General features: G+C 37.3%; 4 protein-coding genes across 4 annotated transcripts in view; 2 read left to right on the forward strand and 2 right to left on the reverse strand.

Moving 5' to 3' along the window:
- The window catches only part of PKNH_1250000 (SICAvar, type I), a gene marked incomplete at both ends in the record, with an annotated part of 14,007 nt that extends 5,078 nt beyond the window's left edge, over positions 1-8,929 (forward strand). Inside the window, 11 exons of the mRNA XM_039114192.1 lie at positions 396-1,287; positions 1,529-1,632; positions 1,856-2,476; positions 2,669-3,155; positions 3,376-3,482; positions 3,681-4,328; positions 4,733-5,368; positions 5,547-6,197; positions 6,590-7,303; positions 7,592-8,233; positions 8,501-8,929. Of these exons, the coding sequence (XP_038969840.1) occupies positions 396-1,287; positions 1,529-1,632; positions 1,856-2,476; positions 2,669-3,155; positions 3,376-3,482; positions 3,681-4,328; positions 4,733-5,368; positions 5,547-6,197; positions 6,590-7,303; positions 7,592-8,233; positions 8,501-8,929 (5,931 nt within the window). The remainder of the gene's footprint in view (positions 1-395; positions 1,288-1,528; positions 1,633-1,855; positions 2,477-2,668; positions 3,156-3,375; positions 3,483-3,680; positions 4,329-4,732; positions 5,369-5,546; positions 6,198-6,589; positions 7,304-7,591; positions 8,234-8,500) is intronic.
- Positions 8,930-10,416: 1,487 nt separating this feature from the next.
- PKNH_1250100 (conserved Plasmodium protein, unknown function) lies at positions 10,417-11,232 on the forward strand (the record flags this gene model as incomplete). The annotated part of the gene is made up of 1 exon (XM_002259805.1): positions 10,417-11,232. One exon carries the CDS (start codon positions 10,417-10,419, stop codon positions 11,230-11,232), a length of 816 nt encoding a protein of 271 aa, XP_002259841.1.
- Positions 11,233-11,520: 288 nt separating this feature from the next.
- On the reverse strand, positions 11,521-12,723 carry PKNH_1250200 (N6-adenine-specific methylase, putative; the record flags this gene model as incomplete). Its single annotated transcript, XM_002259806.1, has 1 exon — positions 11,521-12,723. The coding sequence occupies one exon, from the start codon at positions 12,721-12,723 to the stop codon at positions 11,521-11,523; it is 1,203 nt and encodes a 400-aa protein (XP_002259842.1).
- Positions 12,724-13,987: 1,264 nt separating this feature from the next.
- PKNH_1250300 (conserved Plasmodium protein, unknown function) lies at positions 13,988-14,935 on the reverse strand (the record flags this gene model as incomplete). The annotated part of the gene is made up of 2 exons (XM_002259807.1): positions 13,988-14,088; positions 14,272-14,935. The coding sequence occupies 2 exons, from the start codon at positions 14,933-14,935 to the stop codon at positions 13,988-13,990; spliced, it is 765 nt and encodes a 254-aa protein (XP_002259843.1).
- Positions 14,936-16,689: the final 1,754 nt, after the last annotated feature.

Consider the following 16,689-nt stretch of genomic DNA (forward strand, 5'->3'; position numbering starts at 1 on the left):
TCAACCGGATACTACACCAACCGGATACTACACCAACCGGATACTACACCAACCGAATATTGCACCAACCGGATACTACACCAACCGGATACTACACCAACCGGATACTACACCAACCGGATACTACACCAACCGGATACTACACCAACCGGATACTACACCAACCGGATACTACACCAACCGGATACTACACCAACCGGAAACTGCTCACCAACCAACCGACCACCAACCCAACACACAAAAAAGAGGAACGGGAAAAAAAAAGAAAAGTGAAAATGTTGTGGAAAGGGAGGAATTATTAATTCATCCATATATATGTATGTATGCACAATTCTAATTGTACAGTGGCATATATAAATTATTTTGCAAATTTTTTTTTTGTCCATTCATTGTAGGAGAAGTTGCGGAAGAATTTAGAGGATGAATTTGATGAATTGGGCAAATGGTTGGAGGCGCAGGAGTCCTGGGAAATTGGGCGTATGTGCGATGAGGATGGAACGTTCTCGCGCGTGGATAAGGAGAGACTGCAGGGGAAGAAGAGCGGCAAGGTTCAGACAATGTGGAGTGCCTACCTGCCAGTAATATGTAACGGGATAGCTGAGATAAGATATTTCATGGCTGGCGTAAAAACCCAGAGGACGGGGGCAAATGCGGATTCGGATATTACACCAAAGATTGAACACCTCACCGATGATAATGCTTATGCACGTTGTATTGTAGGTATGTTAGCTCTATCCGAAATTTATGGGGATCATTGTCATTTGGACAAAGTTATTCAGGACGTATCGTCTAAAGTGGAACGGAAGTTGCGGGAGACGCACAAGGGTGCATCTGAGAACTTGGATAAATGCAAAGAAATTACTGACACCGCCTTAATGTTCGGTAGAGCTCTTCTCCAAGATAAAATCAGACGTTGGAGGGATGAATATAGGACGAAGGGGGGGAGTGGCAGTCAATGGAGGTTACAGAAACTATGGGTCAAGAGGAATGTGCGCTGTAAGGCCGGAAACTCAGAGCCACAGAGGAGGAAGATATATTTGGAGCAGAATAAGAGCGAATTAACAAAATTCCTGAATCTGAACGACGACGCCAAGGATGGTACCGGAATGCCCGCCATAGCAGATATACTAGCAGACAGTGATGGAAAGTACAACTTACCCGACGGCAAATTAAATACCATACTTGCACCACTAGTTAATAATGCAGGAACCGGCCAATCTTCAAATGTGGACGACCTTATAAAGTCGGCAATAGAGGATATAAAAATAGCAACTGACGTACAATTAGGTAAGAATAATGGGAGGAGTATGAAAGCAGTTCACCACAGTTCTCGATGAGGGAAAGATAGGGGGAGAAGGGAAAGAACACTTCCTCTTTCTATTCCTTTTCCTTTTTACTTTTCCTTTTTCCTTTTCCTTTTTCCTTTTCCTTTTCCTTTCCCCCCTTCTAATAACTTGTCTTCCTTCCTAACCTCACTTTCCATTCATGTTCTTCCCATTCCTTCCCCTTATATTCCTACTTCCTACAGGCAAGCCGTGTGATGACAGTGACTTTTGCGCACGTCTGAAATGTGTAAAGGAAAAATGGGAGAAGAACAACCAGATAGTCCAAGCTGGGGCGGTTCAATCGGGGGTAACGGAAATATATATAATGTCTATTGTTGTCATAGGCACATATCAGTTTCATATTGTATGTGTGTCCTCTCATATTATATTCACTCTCATATGGGGGAGGGGAGGGAAATATATATTTGTATGTATATATATATATATATATATATATATATATATATATATATATATATATATATATATATATGTATGTATGTATATACTTACCATTTCTTATGCAGCAGAATTTTTGGGACATCTATGTCAAGGGGAAAGTTGGAGAACTCTTCATTGATACGACTACTAGTAACGGTGGCACCGTAGGTGCCAATTGCGACACCACTGCAGGCTTAGATACTGCAAATAAAGAAGCATGCAAACACATTACAGCATTGTTGAATAAGATGTACAAAACAACAAATGGCCCTAACAAATATTCTGACCAAATAATACAATGTCTTTTATTAAAAGCATATGCAAAAAAATTAAAAGAAGAAGCCAAGAGCAAAGGGTATTGTGATATAGGAAGTGGTTTGCAGAAAGCTTTCAATGAAAGTAGTGCCATTATGAATACGTCAGGTGAATGTGGAAATGCTAATGCCAATAATTGTTTTGAATGTAGTTGGAACGATAATGACGGACTTGATCAGTGCACCATTCGCAATGGCAACGGCGAAAATGACCAAGTGAAGAACAAAGTGGATCAATTGTTAGAAGACAACAACCAAACGAAGCAGGAACAAATACAGAAAACCGTGACTGAGATGCATAATAAAAATAACTTCTGTGAACGCTTAAAATGTGTAACGGAACGATGGTGGAAGGACGAAGAAAATGGCGGGAAGAACGGTTCACCAGTTAACTGGGTAAGGAAAGAACCATTATACATATACATAAATGTACATATATGTATACATACGTATACATGTACACTTACATATATGTATATACGTATGTGTATACATACATGTATACATATGTATATATGCATATGCATTTATGCATATGCACATATATATATATATATATATATATATATATATATCTATTACTCATAGGAACAAGTGTGGACCGAAGTCCAGAAGGACGTTGTCCAACCACTTGGCAGCGCCATGTATGACAGTCAGAACAGCAGTTTAGACAATCATTGCAGTACCCAGGACTACAATAACAAAGAAGTATGCCTCCTCTTCGGGGCAGGACTGAGGCATCTGTACAGAAATACAAAAGATAACGGCAACCCTGCCGAAGCATCGTTCAAACGAACCATGATGTGCGCAGCATTGAATGTCTATGCCGATCAGTTGATTGAAAAGTCGAATGATAAATGTCCTATTGGTGAGGACACAATAAAAAAAATGTTTACTGTAGGGAATAACCAAAAAACTGAATGGTGTAAGACGGGGGGTAATAATAATGATTGCTTTGAATGTAAGAGGGAAGCAAAATTGAATTGCCCAATAAACAGTGATAAAGTGGAAACCAAATTGAAAGATATGTTTGACAAGGAAGAAACTGGACTGAAGAAATCTTTGGACAATATATGTAAGTAAAACACCAACCATTCCATAGACGAATATACATTCCACTACCATTGCCACCATCAAACCATTCTACTATCATCACCAATTCCACCTTCCCCTCCTTCCTTTCCTTTTATTTCTTTTTATTTTTTTTCCTTCCTTTCTTTTTATTCCTTTTCTTTTCTCTTCCTCCATTGCTCGCTTCCTTTCTTCCCATTCTCTTTTATCATCTTTCCATATAGGTGGTGGTCAATGTGAAGACACAGAGGTTTTGTGTAATCGTGCAGAATGTGTGAAGAAGCAGTGGCTTGCAGACAGTGGAAAAAAACAAACGGTGGATACAGAGAAGGTATGGATGCATATATAATTGTCCACTCTATCAAGTGATAGATTAGTGTACGAAGTGTATGCGCATGCACTATTGTATATGTTTTTCATGGGATGAATAAATATACATACATATATACATATACATATATACATACATATGTACGTTCATATATACGTATATATATGTATATGTATATATATATTACTTCAATTGTAGAATGAAATGTGGACCGAAGTCGAAAAGGAATTCACCAACCTTGACAGCGCCCTGTCTACCAATGGGGTCACCGACACCGACATAGACAATCTGTGCAATGAGGTTAAATGTACCAACGATGGTAATGCAGAGCATTGTGTAAGCAAAGCAACATGCAAACTTATTGTTAAAGAATTGAAGAACATACATACAATTCAGGAAAGTAGTTCTGATACGGGGCCACGCAAATTGAATGACCGAATATTTCGTTCTACCATGCGTTGTGTAGCACTCAATGCATTGATATACCAATTAAAGGAACAGGCAAAACAGGGTGGTTATGGTTGTGCTGTACAGGAAGGAATAAATAAGGCCTTTGATGCAGGGAAGCTGAAGAATAATCGCGAAAAGTGGTGTAATAAGAATGGTAAAGGGGATGGGAATGAGAAGGGTTCATGTGAGGAATGTGGAAAGGACCATGAGTGCATCAGTATTGAAGTGGGGGGAAAGAAGCTATGGACCGAAGTGTGGGGTATTTTGAAGACCACCAACATACAACCAACATTATCCACAATAAATGATAAAGCCACTTTATGTGATCGTCTACACTGTGCTCTAGACCACTGGAAGACAACAACAAAAGCAGGACAGGCATCAGCAGGCAACGACGTAAGGAAACAAATGTACTTGTGTACATAGACATGTACATATGTACACATACATATAGACATATACATATATGTACATACGTATGTATGTGTAAAGAGACATGTACATATATACATACACATATACATATATATATATATATATACATATACATAAGTATATACATATACATATATATATACATATGTACATATATATATACATACATATACATATGTATATGGACATATGTACACCCATATACACTTACATATATACATATGTACTTATATACATATACATATATGTGTATGTATATACGTATACGTATGTATGTATACATATGTATATACATATGTGTATATATGCATATGCATTTATGCATATGCACATATATATATATATATATATTACCACTTATATAGGAAGAATTTTGGAAAGAGAATGGCCCCATGAGGACATTGTGGAATGAATTAGCAGAGAAAATGAAGGAGAATGGCGGATCAGGGAATGGACAATGTGATCAATTGACAACTCATTCTGAAAAGACGGCATGCAAGTATTTGCATGCCGGCTTCACCGAACTGTACAATCCGTCGTCGTCGTCGTCAGACGACGACGGCAACATCCTATCTACGAAACACCCATCGTTTAGACAAACGATGGGTTGTTTTTTACTTCACGCTTATGCAAAACACATGAAAGACAAAGCTGTTTGTAATATTGATAAAGGAATAGAAAAAGCTTTCGAACTTGGGGAGAAGCTCAGTAGTAGTACTGCTTGCAATGGTGGTGCCAGTGGCAAGGGACCTTGTGTCCCTTGCCAATGGAATGAAAAAGACAAATTGGACGGTTGCCTTGGTGCAATTAACATAAAGGGCACAACTCCAGCAGAGACTGCAAAGAAGAAAGTGGAAAAAATTGTCACTGACGAGAGCGACAACAACATTAGTACAATGCTATCTAACATAAATAAAAGGGATAAATTATGTGACCATATGAAATGTATAGCATCCCATTTAAATTCCTCTACCGGACAAAAACAATCGGGTACAACTGCGGTAAGGGGGGAAACAACTGTACATATGTACATACACATACATCTATGTATATAATATACGTATATATGTATACGCATATGCATATACATATGTATATACATGTGTATATACATACATATATATATATATATATATATATATATATATATATATATATATTATACCACCACCTATATAGGATGAATTCTGGAAGGAGGAGACTGGCGAGCTCCATAAGTTGTGGAAAGAATTGGCAGACGCCATGAAGGACACAAATGGCAAAACGGATCAGAATGGATGTGATAAAATGAATGATAATGGCACCGCAGGTGCCAAGACTAGACCAGCAACTGACCCTGAAAAAAGGGCATGCCAACATCTTACATTAGGTTTCACCAAACTAGAGAGCATTGCTGCGTCTAATGGAGCTGCTTACCCAACCCTGAAGAAAGACCCATCGTTTGTCCGAACGATGGGTTGTATATTACTTCATTATTATGCAAAACAAATGGAAAAAAAATCGACTTGTGTTATTAATGCTGGTATAGAGAAGGCATTTAAGGCATGGAATGATAATAAATCTAATTGCAATGGCAATGGCAAGGAACCTTGTGTTCCTTGCCAATGGCAAGAAGCCGACTATGAAAGTTGCGAAATTAACGTCAATGGCACGAAAGAGAATGCAAAAGACAAATTAATACAAGTTCAGGACAAAATTACGGAAACCTCCAATACCACCCTAACGGAAATAAATAAAATGGATAAGTTATGCGATTACATTAAATGCGCCGCACCAAATTGGTTCAAACAATACGCAACGACGCAGAATGGTACTAATAAGAAGACTTGGGTAAGTATTACTACAAACAACACAACACTGATGGGGTAGAGAAAAAAAAAAAAAAATTCACATTCCGAGTGTTGGAATAAGGTTGTATGAGTATTAGAATAAGGTTGTATGGGTGTTGGAATAAGGCTGCAGGGGTATTGGAATAAGGTTTCAGGGGTGTTAGAATAAGGTTTTATGGTTATTGGAGTTAGGTTCCAGGTTTCAGGACTCAGGTTCCGGGGTCAGCTTTAGCTACTTTAGGGGGGGAAAGGAAAGACTCCTCGCCGACAGAAACCGGATACTACACTAACCGGATACTACACACGAACCTGATACTACACCAACCGAATATTACAACAACCGGATACTACACAACCAATTACATATATAACCTTTTCTTTTTTCTTCTACAGTGTGACTTCTGGGAGCAGGGCGTCAAAACAACATTGCAAACAATGTTCAAGGAAATCGGGACGCAGGGACAGAGCAGTGCAACCAACCCTAATGCTGTATGTAATAAATTTGGTGATGGTAATCCACAAAGTGTTGAAAGAAAAGCTTGTAATCATATCACAGCAGGTTTAGAACACATTAAAAAAATTACAAGTAGTACCTCTTCGACTAATGGTAGTGGCAACCAACTGCTCGATGGAGCAGTTGGTTGTATTGCTCTTAACATGTACGCAACTAAAATAAAAGAACAAACGGACAAAGTTTGTCCCATTGATGAGAACAAAATAAAGGCAATGTTCGATAAATGGAATCAAGAAAATAATAAAATTTCTTCGTCTTCGTCTTCGTGTAATGCTGTTGGTGGTGGTAGTTATAATATTTGTTTTAAGTGTCAAAGGGAGGAAATTTCTGCTGATTGTCAGCTGAGCGTCGAAGACGCTCTGGTGGGAAAAAATCAAAGTGGAAATTGCAATAAAGACAAAACTGACGCAGTTAAAGTCCAAACTCAAATGAAAAAACTCCTCAACGAAGACCAATCCAACATTAACACCAAAATAAAATCCACCTTAACTACTATCACTAACATGTCCTCTTCTTTCTGTACTCAACTCCAATGCGCAGCAAAAAAATACCACGCAAAAAACAATGGTGGACAAAGCAGCGATGTGTCTTGGGTAAGAAAACCAACATCAATAACAACTACATATATACATATATATACACATATATGTGTATACGTATGTATATATGTATATGTATGTATGTATATATGTATATATATGTATATGTATATATGTATATATATGTATGTATGTATATATGTATATATATGTATATGTATATATGTATATATATGTATGTATATATGTATATATATGTATATGTATATATGTATATATATGTATACATACATATATATTTTTTTCCCTCTTACTTTCTTTTTTTTTTTGTTCTATGTTTAGAATGCCTTGAAGACTGACATCGGAAAGGAATTAGCACAACTTCTAGAACAAATGATGCAGTCTAAAAATCAGGCGAAGGTTGCCGACTTCTGCAAAGACAACAATTGGTATACTTTAGGCCATAAACAAAGCAAAACAAATAAAGCAGCTTGTTTGCTTTTTGCTGCAGGACTGCAGCACATTTATTCCCCAAAGAAGGATCGGTTTAGTGGCCCATCGTTTGGACAAACGATGGGTTGTTTATTTCTTAAAAAGTATGCAGAACAATTGCAAAAAATGGCAGAAGAGAAGAGAAAAGGACAGAGTTGGGTACATCCTCTCTGTAGCATAAAGGAGGGCATAAATCACGCTTTCGGTAAGAGTGATGACATTATGAGGAATGTATTAACTCAATGCAAGAATGGTACTAATGGTATTTCTTGTTTTGAATGCAAAATTGACCAAGATTATGATGATTGCTCCATTGGCAAAGAAAATGTAAATACCAAAGTGGAACCACTGCTCAAAGAGAAGAGCGACTCAATGCAACAGACATTAGAGAATACAATCTGTCCCATCCTTCCTACGGATCTCCTTACCCCTTTTCTTCCATTGGCTCCTGTCTCCATTGGCCTCTCTGTTATGGCTTATTACCTTTGGAAGGTAAGATAAAAAAAAAAAAGATAAAAAAAAAAAAAAAAATTTTAATAGACAAAATTAATGGTTAAAAGGAAAAAAAAATTTTTTAATGGTTAAAAGGAAAAGAAATTTTTTTTTAATGGTTAAAATGAAAAAAAAAATTTTTAATGGTTAAAAGGAAAAAAAATAATAAAATAATAAAATAAATGTGTAAAAAGAACATTTCACAATTTTCTTCAGCAAAAATATCCTCTCATTTTTTTTTTTTTTTTTTTTCTTTTTTTTTTGTAGTATTTTGGTCCTCTTGGTAAAGGAGGACCACGTTTCAGAAGATCTCCTGGTGAAATTCCTGGTCCATCAGTACAGGAACAAGTCCTCGATCATGTGGAAGAAGCTGGTCCACATGAATATCGATTGGTGAAGGAACGAAAACCTCGTTCTGCTCCAACGAGAACGAAACGTTCTGGTTCCGTGAATCGCCGCACGATTATTGAAATTCATTTTGAAGTGTTGGATGAATGTCAAAAAGGGGACACACAATTGAACCAGAAGGATTTTCTTGAACTTTTGGTTAAAGAGTTCATGGGATCCGAATTAATGGAAGAAGAACAGGTTTCTAAGGAAGAAGTTCTTATGGAAGGTGTTCCTTTGGAACAAGTTCCCATTGAAGAGGTTCCAATGGAACGTGTTCCAAATTTAGGTTCCGGGTTTATGGTTTAGGTTTAGGGGTTTAGTGTTCACGGTTAAGGGTTTATGGTCTCAGGTTCACGGTTCAGGCTTCAGGTTCTAGGGTTGACGGTTTAGTTTTTATGGTTTTAGCGTTTAGGATTCAGGGTTCACAGTTTAGTGTTTATTGTTTAAGATGAAGGATATTGGTTTCATACCCCTTTTTGTCCTTTTTTTTTTTTTTTTCTTATTTGATATACACATATAATGTGTTAGGATATTTGTTTTACTTCTTATTTAAACTTCTTTTTTTTTTGTCCTTTTTTTTGTTATGTTTGAAAGTGCTCATATGTTCCATGTATAATGAATATGAGAGCCTATATTTGTTCTAGAAAAAAAAAAGAGAAAAAAAAAAAGGAAAATTCTTTCTTCCATATTTATTTCTTATTTTGTTTGCAACTCCTTACTGAACATTCAAAGTGTTCAATAAATTTTTTTTGTCTATAGGTTCTTATTTTAATAATTTTTCTTTCTTTCTTAGCAAAATACAGAAAATGTATAAAAGGGACATTTTCTTTTCTTTTTTTTTTTTTTTTTTTTTTTTTTGTTTGATATTATGAATTAATTCAATTTAATTTTTAATTCTTCTTTTCTTTGCTGTTCTTGTGTTTGTGTTCATGTTCATTGTATAATGAATATGAGAGCCTAGAAAAAAAAAAAAAAAATTAATATTAGAAGAAAACAGTAAGTAAAGAAATGGATATAAGGAAAAAAAAAAAAAAAGAAGAAGGGAATGAATGAATGTGTATGGGGTGTATGTAGGATTATATAATGGAAGTTATAATTTTAGGGTGTAAGGACAACAATATATGGCTTGGTTTTTAGCTTTGTAGTAGAATATGTTCATTTTTTGCGAAGAAAAAAAAAAATAGAGAAAAAGAAAAAAAAAAAAAGAACAAAAGGAACAAAAGAAACAACGTCCATTTGTACGCATTCTTGCACTTATATCATTCGCTCTATTGTGCTAGAGCTGAGAAAAAAAAAAAAAAAAAAAAAAAAAAAAAAGAGGCGCGAAAAATTATCTGAACAGGTCATGCAAAAAAAAAATTTTCTTTTTTTTAAAAGTGCACACTTGCCCTACTTAATGTTTCGTCTACTTACTAAATCGGATGGTGCATAAAACATAGAAGAATACAATTTCCTATAAATGTGTAAGACTGTTGTTTTCTGCGTTGTTCTTATCTATCAAATTTGTATTAAAGTCCCCTTTTAGCTGCTTCTTTTTTCTTCTTCCCCATCCCCTGCACACATTAATCGCGAGCATTGTCCCGGTTGTTACTCCTGCGTACAAACTTCTGTGTAAACGGGGGAAGGAACAGATAAAGAATTCCCAACTTTTGTCCCATCTTCCGCTCCATATATGAGACTTTGTTCGCCGGTTTTTAATTTTTGCTCACAATAAAAGGTGAGTCTTATATACAGGTGTACACACAGGCAAAGGAAATCCTGAGTTACAATCGTCCAGCAGAGTCATTCGAAAGATGGAGGACTTTCTCACAAAGCTGAAGAAAATATCTGAACAATATAACAATTTGCTACTGGAAAAAAAGATCATCGACAAGCGGATTGCGAACATTGGAGAAAATATTCGAAAGTATGAAGAGACAAGGGACAAATCGATGAAGGATGTGGAGTTGAAGAAAAACCAACTGTTAAAGAACAGAAATAAACACATAATCATGTGTCAGAAAATGGAACAGCTAAATGGAAAGTTAAATGAAATACTCATAAGAAAGCAAAGCATAGATGATGATGAAGAAAAAAAAGTGATAAAAAAACAAATCGACACTGTTAACAACACATATGTTTTGTTGAAACATGTCCAAAATTTAAATGACACAATGATTAAGGACGAAGGTAATGACTACTATAAATTAATTACAGAAAATATACATAACAAAAGCTTCAGTAATAAGAAAACGGTGAATATACTGAACAGCTTCTTGCGTAAAAGTCGTGCCAACATCCAGGAGAGGCACAGCAATGGGGGAAAATCCTTCACAAACTCATCCGCAAACTCATCCGCAAACTCATCCGCAAACTCATCCGCAATTTCATCCGAATGTCATTTTAAAATCATCCAAACGAATGACATTGTCCAAAAACTCTTAACCCTTTTTTCCGGAGACCACACCACCCTAACGATCGATAAGCAACAATTCCTGTTTGTCCTCCTGATGAATATTCTGCGCGAAATTGCTTCCACCAACGAAAGGGCCATTCCTCCTGATGAATGCAACTCGAAAAATCATGTGATTTATAATTTCCTACACAACAATTATATACTGCATTTGTGAGTCAGTTGTGCCGAGTACCGCTCTCCATGCGAATCCACAATTTTTGTGTGTGTCTCCTTCCCCGTATATTTGCTTCTTCACATGTAGTTCACTTCTCTACGCCGTCTTCCTCGGGTGAAAGGAAAGTCACGTATCAACTCGAAAAAATATTAAAGTATTAAAAAGGTGAAAAAAAAAAAAAAAAAAAATTTCCACTTTGTGATCATATACCTGCGGTACCAAACCCTTACCCCTTCATAGTCCTCATCCCCACTTACCCATAAGGGTGTTCCCCCCCCTCCCTCCCAATTAAAGATATTTTTCCTGTCTGCGCTGCTTACGATTATAATGGAGCGGGTAAAATTCATCCTTCCTTTCAGCAGAAAGATATTTACCTGAACTGTTCAGAACGTACAAAGCAAAGTAGGTTCTTCCAAATTTTCTATTCCTTAATCCTATCATATTGTACACCCGCTGGGGCAACATCTCAATCTCCTTCGGATACTCAATAAACACAAGACTATCACGGTCGAAGAGCTCACTGCTGGAAATATTTTGTATCAACTCACTGTATACAATTTGTTCATACGGTGGAGTAAAAAAAGCTAAGTGAAATTTCTCTCCGATGTGAAACTTCAAAGGATTTTTTAACAACTCCATTGCATCTGCCCTTATTATTTGATTGTACGAAAGGTTAATATTACAGAGTTTTAAATTTTCGTAAATAGTTTTACAGCTATTCAGTGATAAGTCTACGAAGGTTACGTGAGCTATGTCTCTTGAAATGCACTCGATGCCCAGGTTACCACTTCCACTAAACACGTCCAAAACGTTCATGGTGGAATTACTGAATATCCCCAAGTGGGACAAAATGCTAAATAAAGATTCCTTCACTTTGCTCATCATTGGCCTCGTGTAAGTATCAGGTGAGTATATCCTTCTATTTTTAAATTTCCCTTCATGAATGCTTAAAATTTTCTTCTTTTTGTAATTTATATTTATAGTTTCCCTGTATGTCTTTACTTTGCAGAATTTATACTTGGATTTTATTTTGCTGTTCATTTGCCTTGTTATGTTTAGCTTTTCCTGCGGGATTCCATACTCGTCCTTTTTTATTTCTCTTTTCGTTCTCTTCTTCTGCGTGGATACTTCCCCCAGGTTTGTGGGATCTTCCAATTTAGTATTATTCTCTCCCGGGTGATCCTCTCCTTGGCCCTCTTCTTCCTTCATTGCTTCTACAACAACCACATTTCCCCTTCCCCTTCTACACACATGACGAATGTTCCTTCTCGCTTGGTCTGTTTTACCCCCCCAGGAGATGCCTCGTATTCCGGTCAGATAACACAGTCCTCCTGCGCCAAACACATTTCTACCTTTGCCGTTCACCTGCTCATTTCTCAAATATGCATTCCTCACACACCACGCGTGGCCAAATTTTATACTACCATTTTGGAGAAAATAAAATGTGCCAATCAAAAGGAACTTCAATGCCACAAATATTGACGGGCTCATTTGTCACAAAAAAAAAAAATAAAATAAAATAAAAATAATTCCCCCCCCCCTCATCTTACTCCTCTCATTCTGAACTAAAATTTGGAGGATCCCATTTCAAAATTGTCCAAATAGTTTGACCTGATGACCACCTCCCTTTCCATGCGAACGGTGAGGAAAGATAAAATTTTCGGATGATTGAATGGAGTATCTCATCCTACTGCACATCTCTGTGTACGGGATCACCTTGTACATTCCCTAAATGAGATCTTCGCATGTAGAAATCGGTTCGCATAAAATGGGCATGAATACGTTTAATTAAGTGAAAGGAATGATAAATGGGAGTTGCTAGGTGGACACTGCGGAGCGGGTTCAGCGCAGTGCTACCAAAATGAGCGGAAAAATAAAACGTTTAAAACGATGGAGATTTAGCCAAACGAATTGCGTCATCCGCTCAAAAAAAAAAAAAAAAAAAAAAAAAAAAAAAAAAAAAAAATATAAATAAATATATATATATATATATATATATATAAAGCGACACGACGCGCCACTCTCCTTGTGCTTACGCCATTCGCAGTAAGCAGAAAAGAAAAGCCAAAATATTAAATCCAAAATTTACGATTCATGTAAATTTTGCACGTAATGCAAACATGTAAAAAAATGAAATGTAAGCTGTGCAGAAAAAGTACTAAATCGAATTATCCCTGTGTGTGCGTGGAGGGAATTACATACCGACATCCCCCTCCTCATAATTCAATGAAGCAGAAGGGAGGCAAACCCGTGAGCTAACAAACAGTTAACACGAAGTGATAGGGGAAAAAAAAAAAAAAAAAAGAAAAAAAAGGGAAAATGAGGATTAAGCAAATGAAAGGGGTTACATTTCTTGTCCAGTTTTGAAGCACGCACAAAACACATTTCTCTTTAGTATTGTCCCGTTTTCCCTTGAACGTTCCGCTTATCTGTGCATTCAGAAGGAAAGGGTATGCCCCGTCCAAAGAAAGAAACTTTCCTTCCCGTGCAACCGAAGAAGGTTATTCTAAGGGGATATGTTTTCGCAGTGGATCCTATAAAATGGGACAATCCCCCTTCACCCTGTTCCTACTTTCTGCGAAAAGCCCAGGGCGCAAAAGGCGCAAAGGGAAGAAGGTGATGAAAATGGGCAGGTGGTGGACACAACATTAGGGGGAGTACATTCTGTACACAGGGGTATAGAAATGTAGGGAGAGTAACTCAGCCCCTCTCCCGCTCTATTCCCATACATGCCACATGAAATAAATTTTCTTCCTTACATCTGCTCCATGGTGAAGTATCCAACTTTGTACTTCCTAAATCCCCACTCGTACTTGAAATAGATATCTCCGATGCTGGAGAACAAGCGTGAGTAGTCTGCAGAAGGGGTAAAAAAAAGGGAATGACATAGTAGACAAGGGATATTACCATACAACGAAAAGCGGGTGCCACTAAGACGATATAATGAACAGGACTCATCAATCACTGGTAGATGCAAAAAAGAAAAAAAAAAAAAAAAAAAGGTTAACATGAACATTATGGTGACTCGCCAAAACGTACAATATCTAAAAGCTGGCATGACGAAGAAGAAGTAAAAGTTCATCCCTGGAACCTGCGAAGGAATCTTGGCAACGAGCTTCTTCGTCCCTGTAATGTAATTAAAGGACAAGCGCCAGGAAGGAATGTCCGATGGAGGTTTCAGTTTCTTCCGACTAATCAAGTTGGTTAAGGATTCCATTAGTATGTCGGACAAGTTAGGCACCTTGTTAATTTTCAAAATGTTATTAGCCTCCAATTTTATGTCGAACTGCAATATAGAGTATTTGCTATAAAATTGATTATAAACTAAGGCTACATCAGACATATATTTTTTGATAGAGAATGATTTGTCATCATACCATTTTTCGAACTGTCTTCGTAACTTCACATAATTACAGATACTTGGGGTATTGCTTTTGCAGAATTTGTAATACAGGTTCCATTTGAATCTTTTTTCGAAGGATTCATCAAAGAAAAAATAAGCCTTCACTTCGTATCGACCGATTACCTCTTCTTCCTTCAATTTGAATGATTTTTTATATAGGCGGGTAAATCTAACTATCTTTTTCTGGGTTGTTCTGATTAAACCACTTTTCTTTTTTATGTCTGCATTTTTCCTGATGCATTGTACACAAAGGGAAAGCCATAGTAACAGTAGTAGCAGTAACACGTGTAGCCTTTTCATTTTGGTGATTCAGAGATTAGAGCAGTGAGAGATAGAGTTTGTCGTGCCCCCTTTCTCTACTGGACAAATGTTGGAAAAGCGAATTGAGTTATTCCCGTCTATTGGGGTTGTCGTCATTCACGCAAGTGGAAGTCCTTCTATTTCCGCGAAAGAAAAAAAATGGTCCAAGACAGGGGAAACGCAGACCGAGAGGGTTGGATTGATGGTGAAATTTGCATTCCGATCGCTTCACTGATTTGTTGCTTCGCTGATTTGTTGCTTCGCTGATTTGTTGCTTCGCTGATTTGTTGCTTCGCTGATTTGCCACTTCACTGATTTGCCACATCGCTCATTTGCCACATCGCTGCTTTCTTACTTTGCCACTTCACCGTATCCTTCTTAGCCTTGCCAAACCCATTTTGACCTCCTCGTGGCGTAGCAAGCCGTACACTTCACAGTGTACACCCGCACAAATCAGCTCAGCACTTCCATGCACATAAGGCCACGCAGGGGGAATGGCCAAAATGGCGTAAAAAGAAGGAAAAAAAAAAACTGCACTTTGGGGGGTTCCAATTGGACCTTGCCCCCATACATGTCTTCTCTGTAGAAATAACGTCTCCCAGCCGTAAAACAAAAAAAAAAAAAAAAAAAAAAAAAAAAAAAAAAAAAAAGAATTAATGGCACGCACTTGTGTATACATATGTGCATGCATGTTCACATAGACAGCGTCAAAACGAAAAACATCATACCTAATCTTCAGGTCATCTACAAAATAGATATTACTCCCATTGGAAATAGAAATAGGAATGAAAATATCTCCAATCAGTGTGGTAGACAGCACACGCACCTTTTACTTTTTCATGTATGAAAAATTCTGTTGCATTTTTGTAAAAAAAAAAAAATTCCCTTGAGGGGACACAAATGTGTAAAAAAAAAAAAAAAAAAGGAAAAATAAAAATGGAAATATATTACGAAAAATGTTGCAGAGAGAATGAAATATTTCTTTTCCGTTTTCCTCTTCCCACCGCCCTCTTGTGGAAAGTCCACTTAGCAGCTAATTCCACCGAATTGACAGATAGGCAGCTGGACACACTGGCAAATTGGCACTCCTTGCGAACATTAAAAATAATGAACGCGCGATAATGTGCACATGTTCGTCCATATCAGCCAGTCGTGCGCCCGACATAACAGTACAGTGGTCGCTGGACAGGGGGAAGACTAATTCTATTGCGTGTATTCATGTACATGTGTCTGCAGTGATGGAATAATCAGGAGGATGAACTTCAGACTGAGGTCGCTCATCCATCTGTGTGTGCATAAATGCGAAGCGGCTTTGGATCGAATGCCCAAACGCAACAAAGAGGGGAAAAAAAAAAAAAAAAATTCGATTGTTAATTACTTATGGAACACATGGAAATTCACTCTGAGGGTAGGAACACCCTCAATTGGTGGAGGAGGGGTAAGCTGGAACTTGCACCTCTTCAGTTGCCAATTATGCACCATTCACAGGTGGGCTGTATCCAACAGGTATTCTACAAATGTATGTTTCTTCTCCACAAGACAAATAAAATTACATCTTTCACATTTTATTATTCATAAAAAGAAAATACATCTCGTTCGGAGCACGCAAGGAAAAAAGAGGGGAAGAATGTTCAGCGTTCCCTTTTTGCTACATTCAACCCCCCCCCTGCGTAATTCCCCATGGACAAGAAAAAATAACTCCTGTAGCTTTTAAAAAGTGGAACGACAGAACGATTGGGGGTTGGTAATAATGC

This window comes from Plasmodium knowlesi (genome assembly GCF_000006355.2).
Source record: "Plasmodium knowlesi strain H genome assembly, chromosome: 12".
In the NCBI taxonomy this organism is placed as follows: Eukaryota; Apicomplexa; class Aconoidasida; order Haemosporida; family Plasmodiidae; genus Plasmodium; species Plasmodium knowlesi.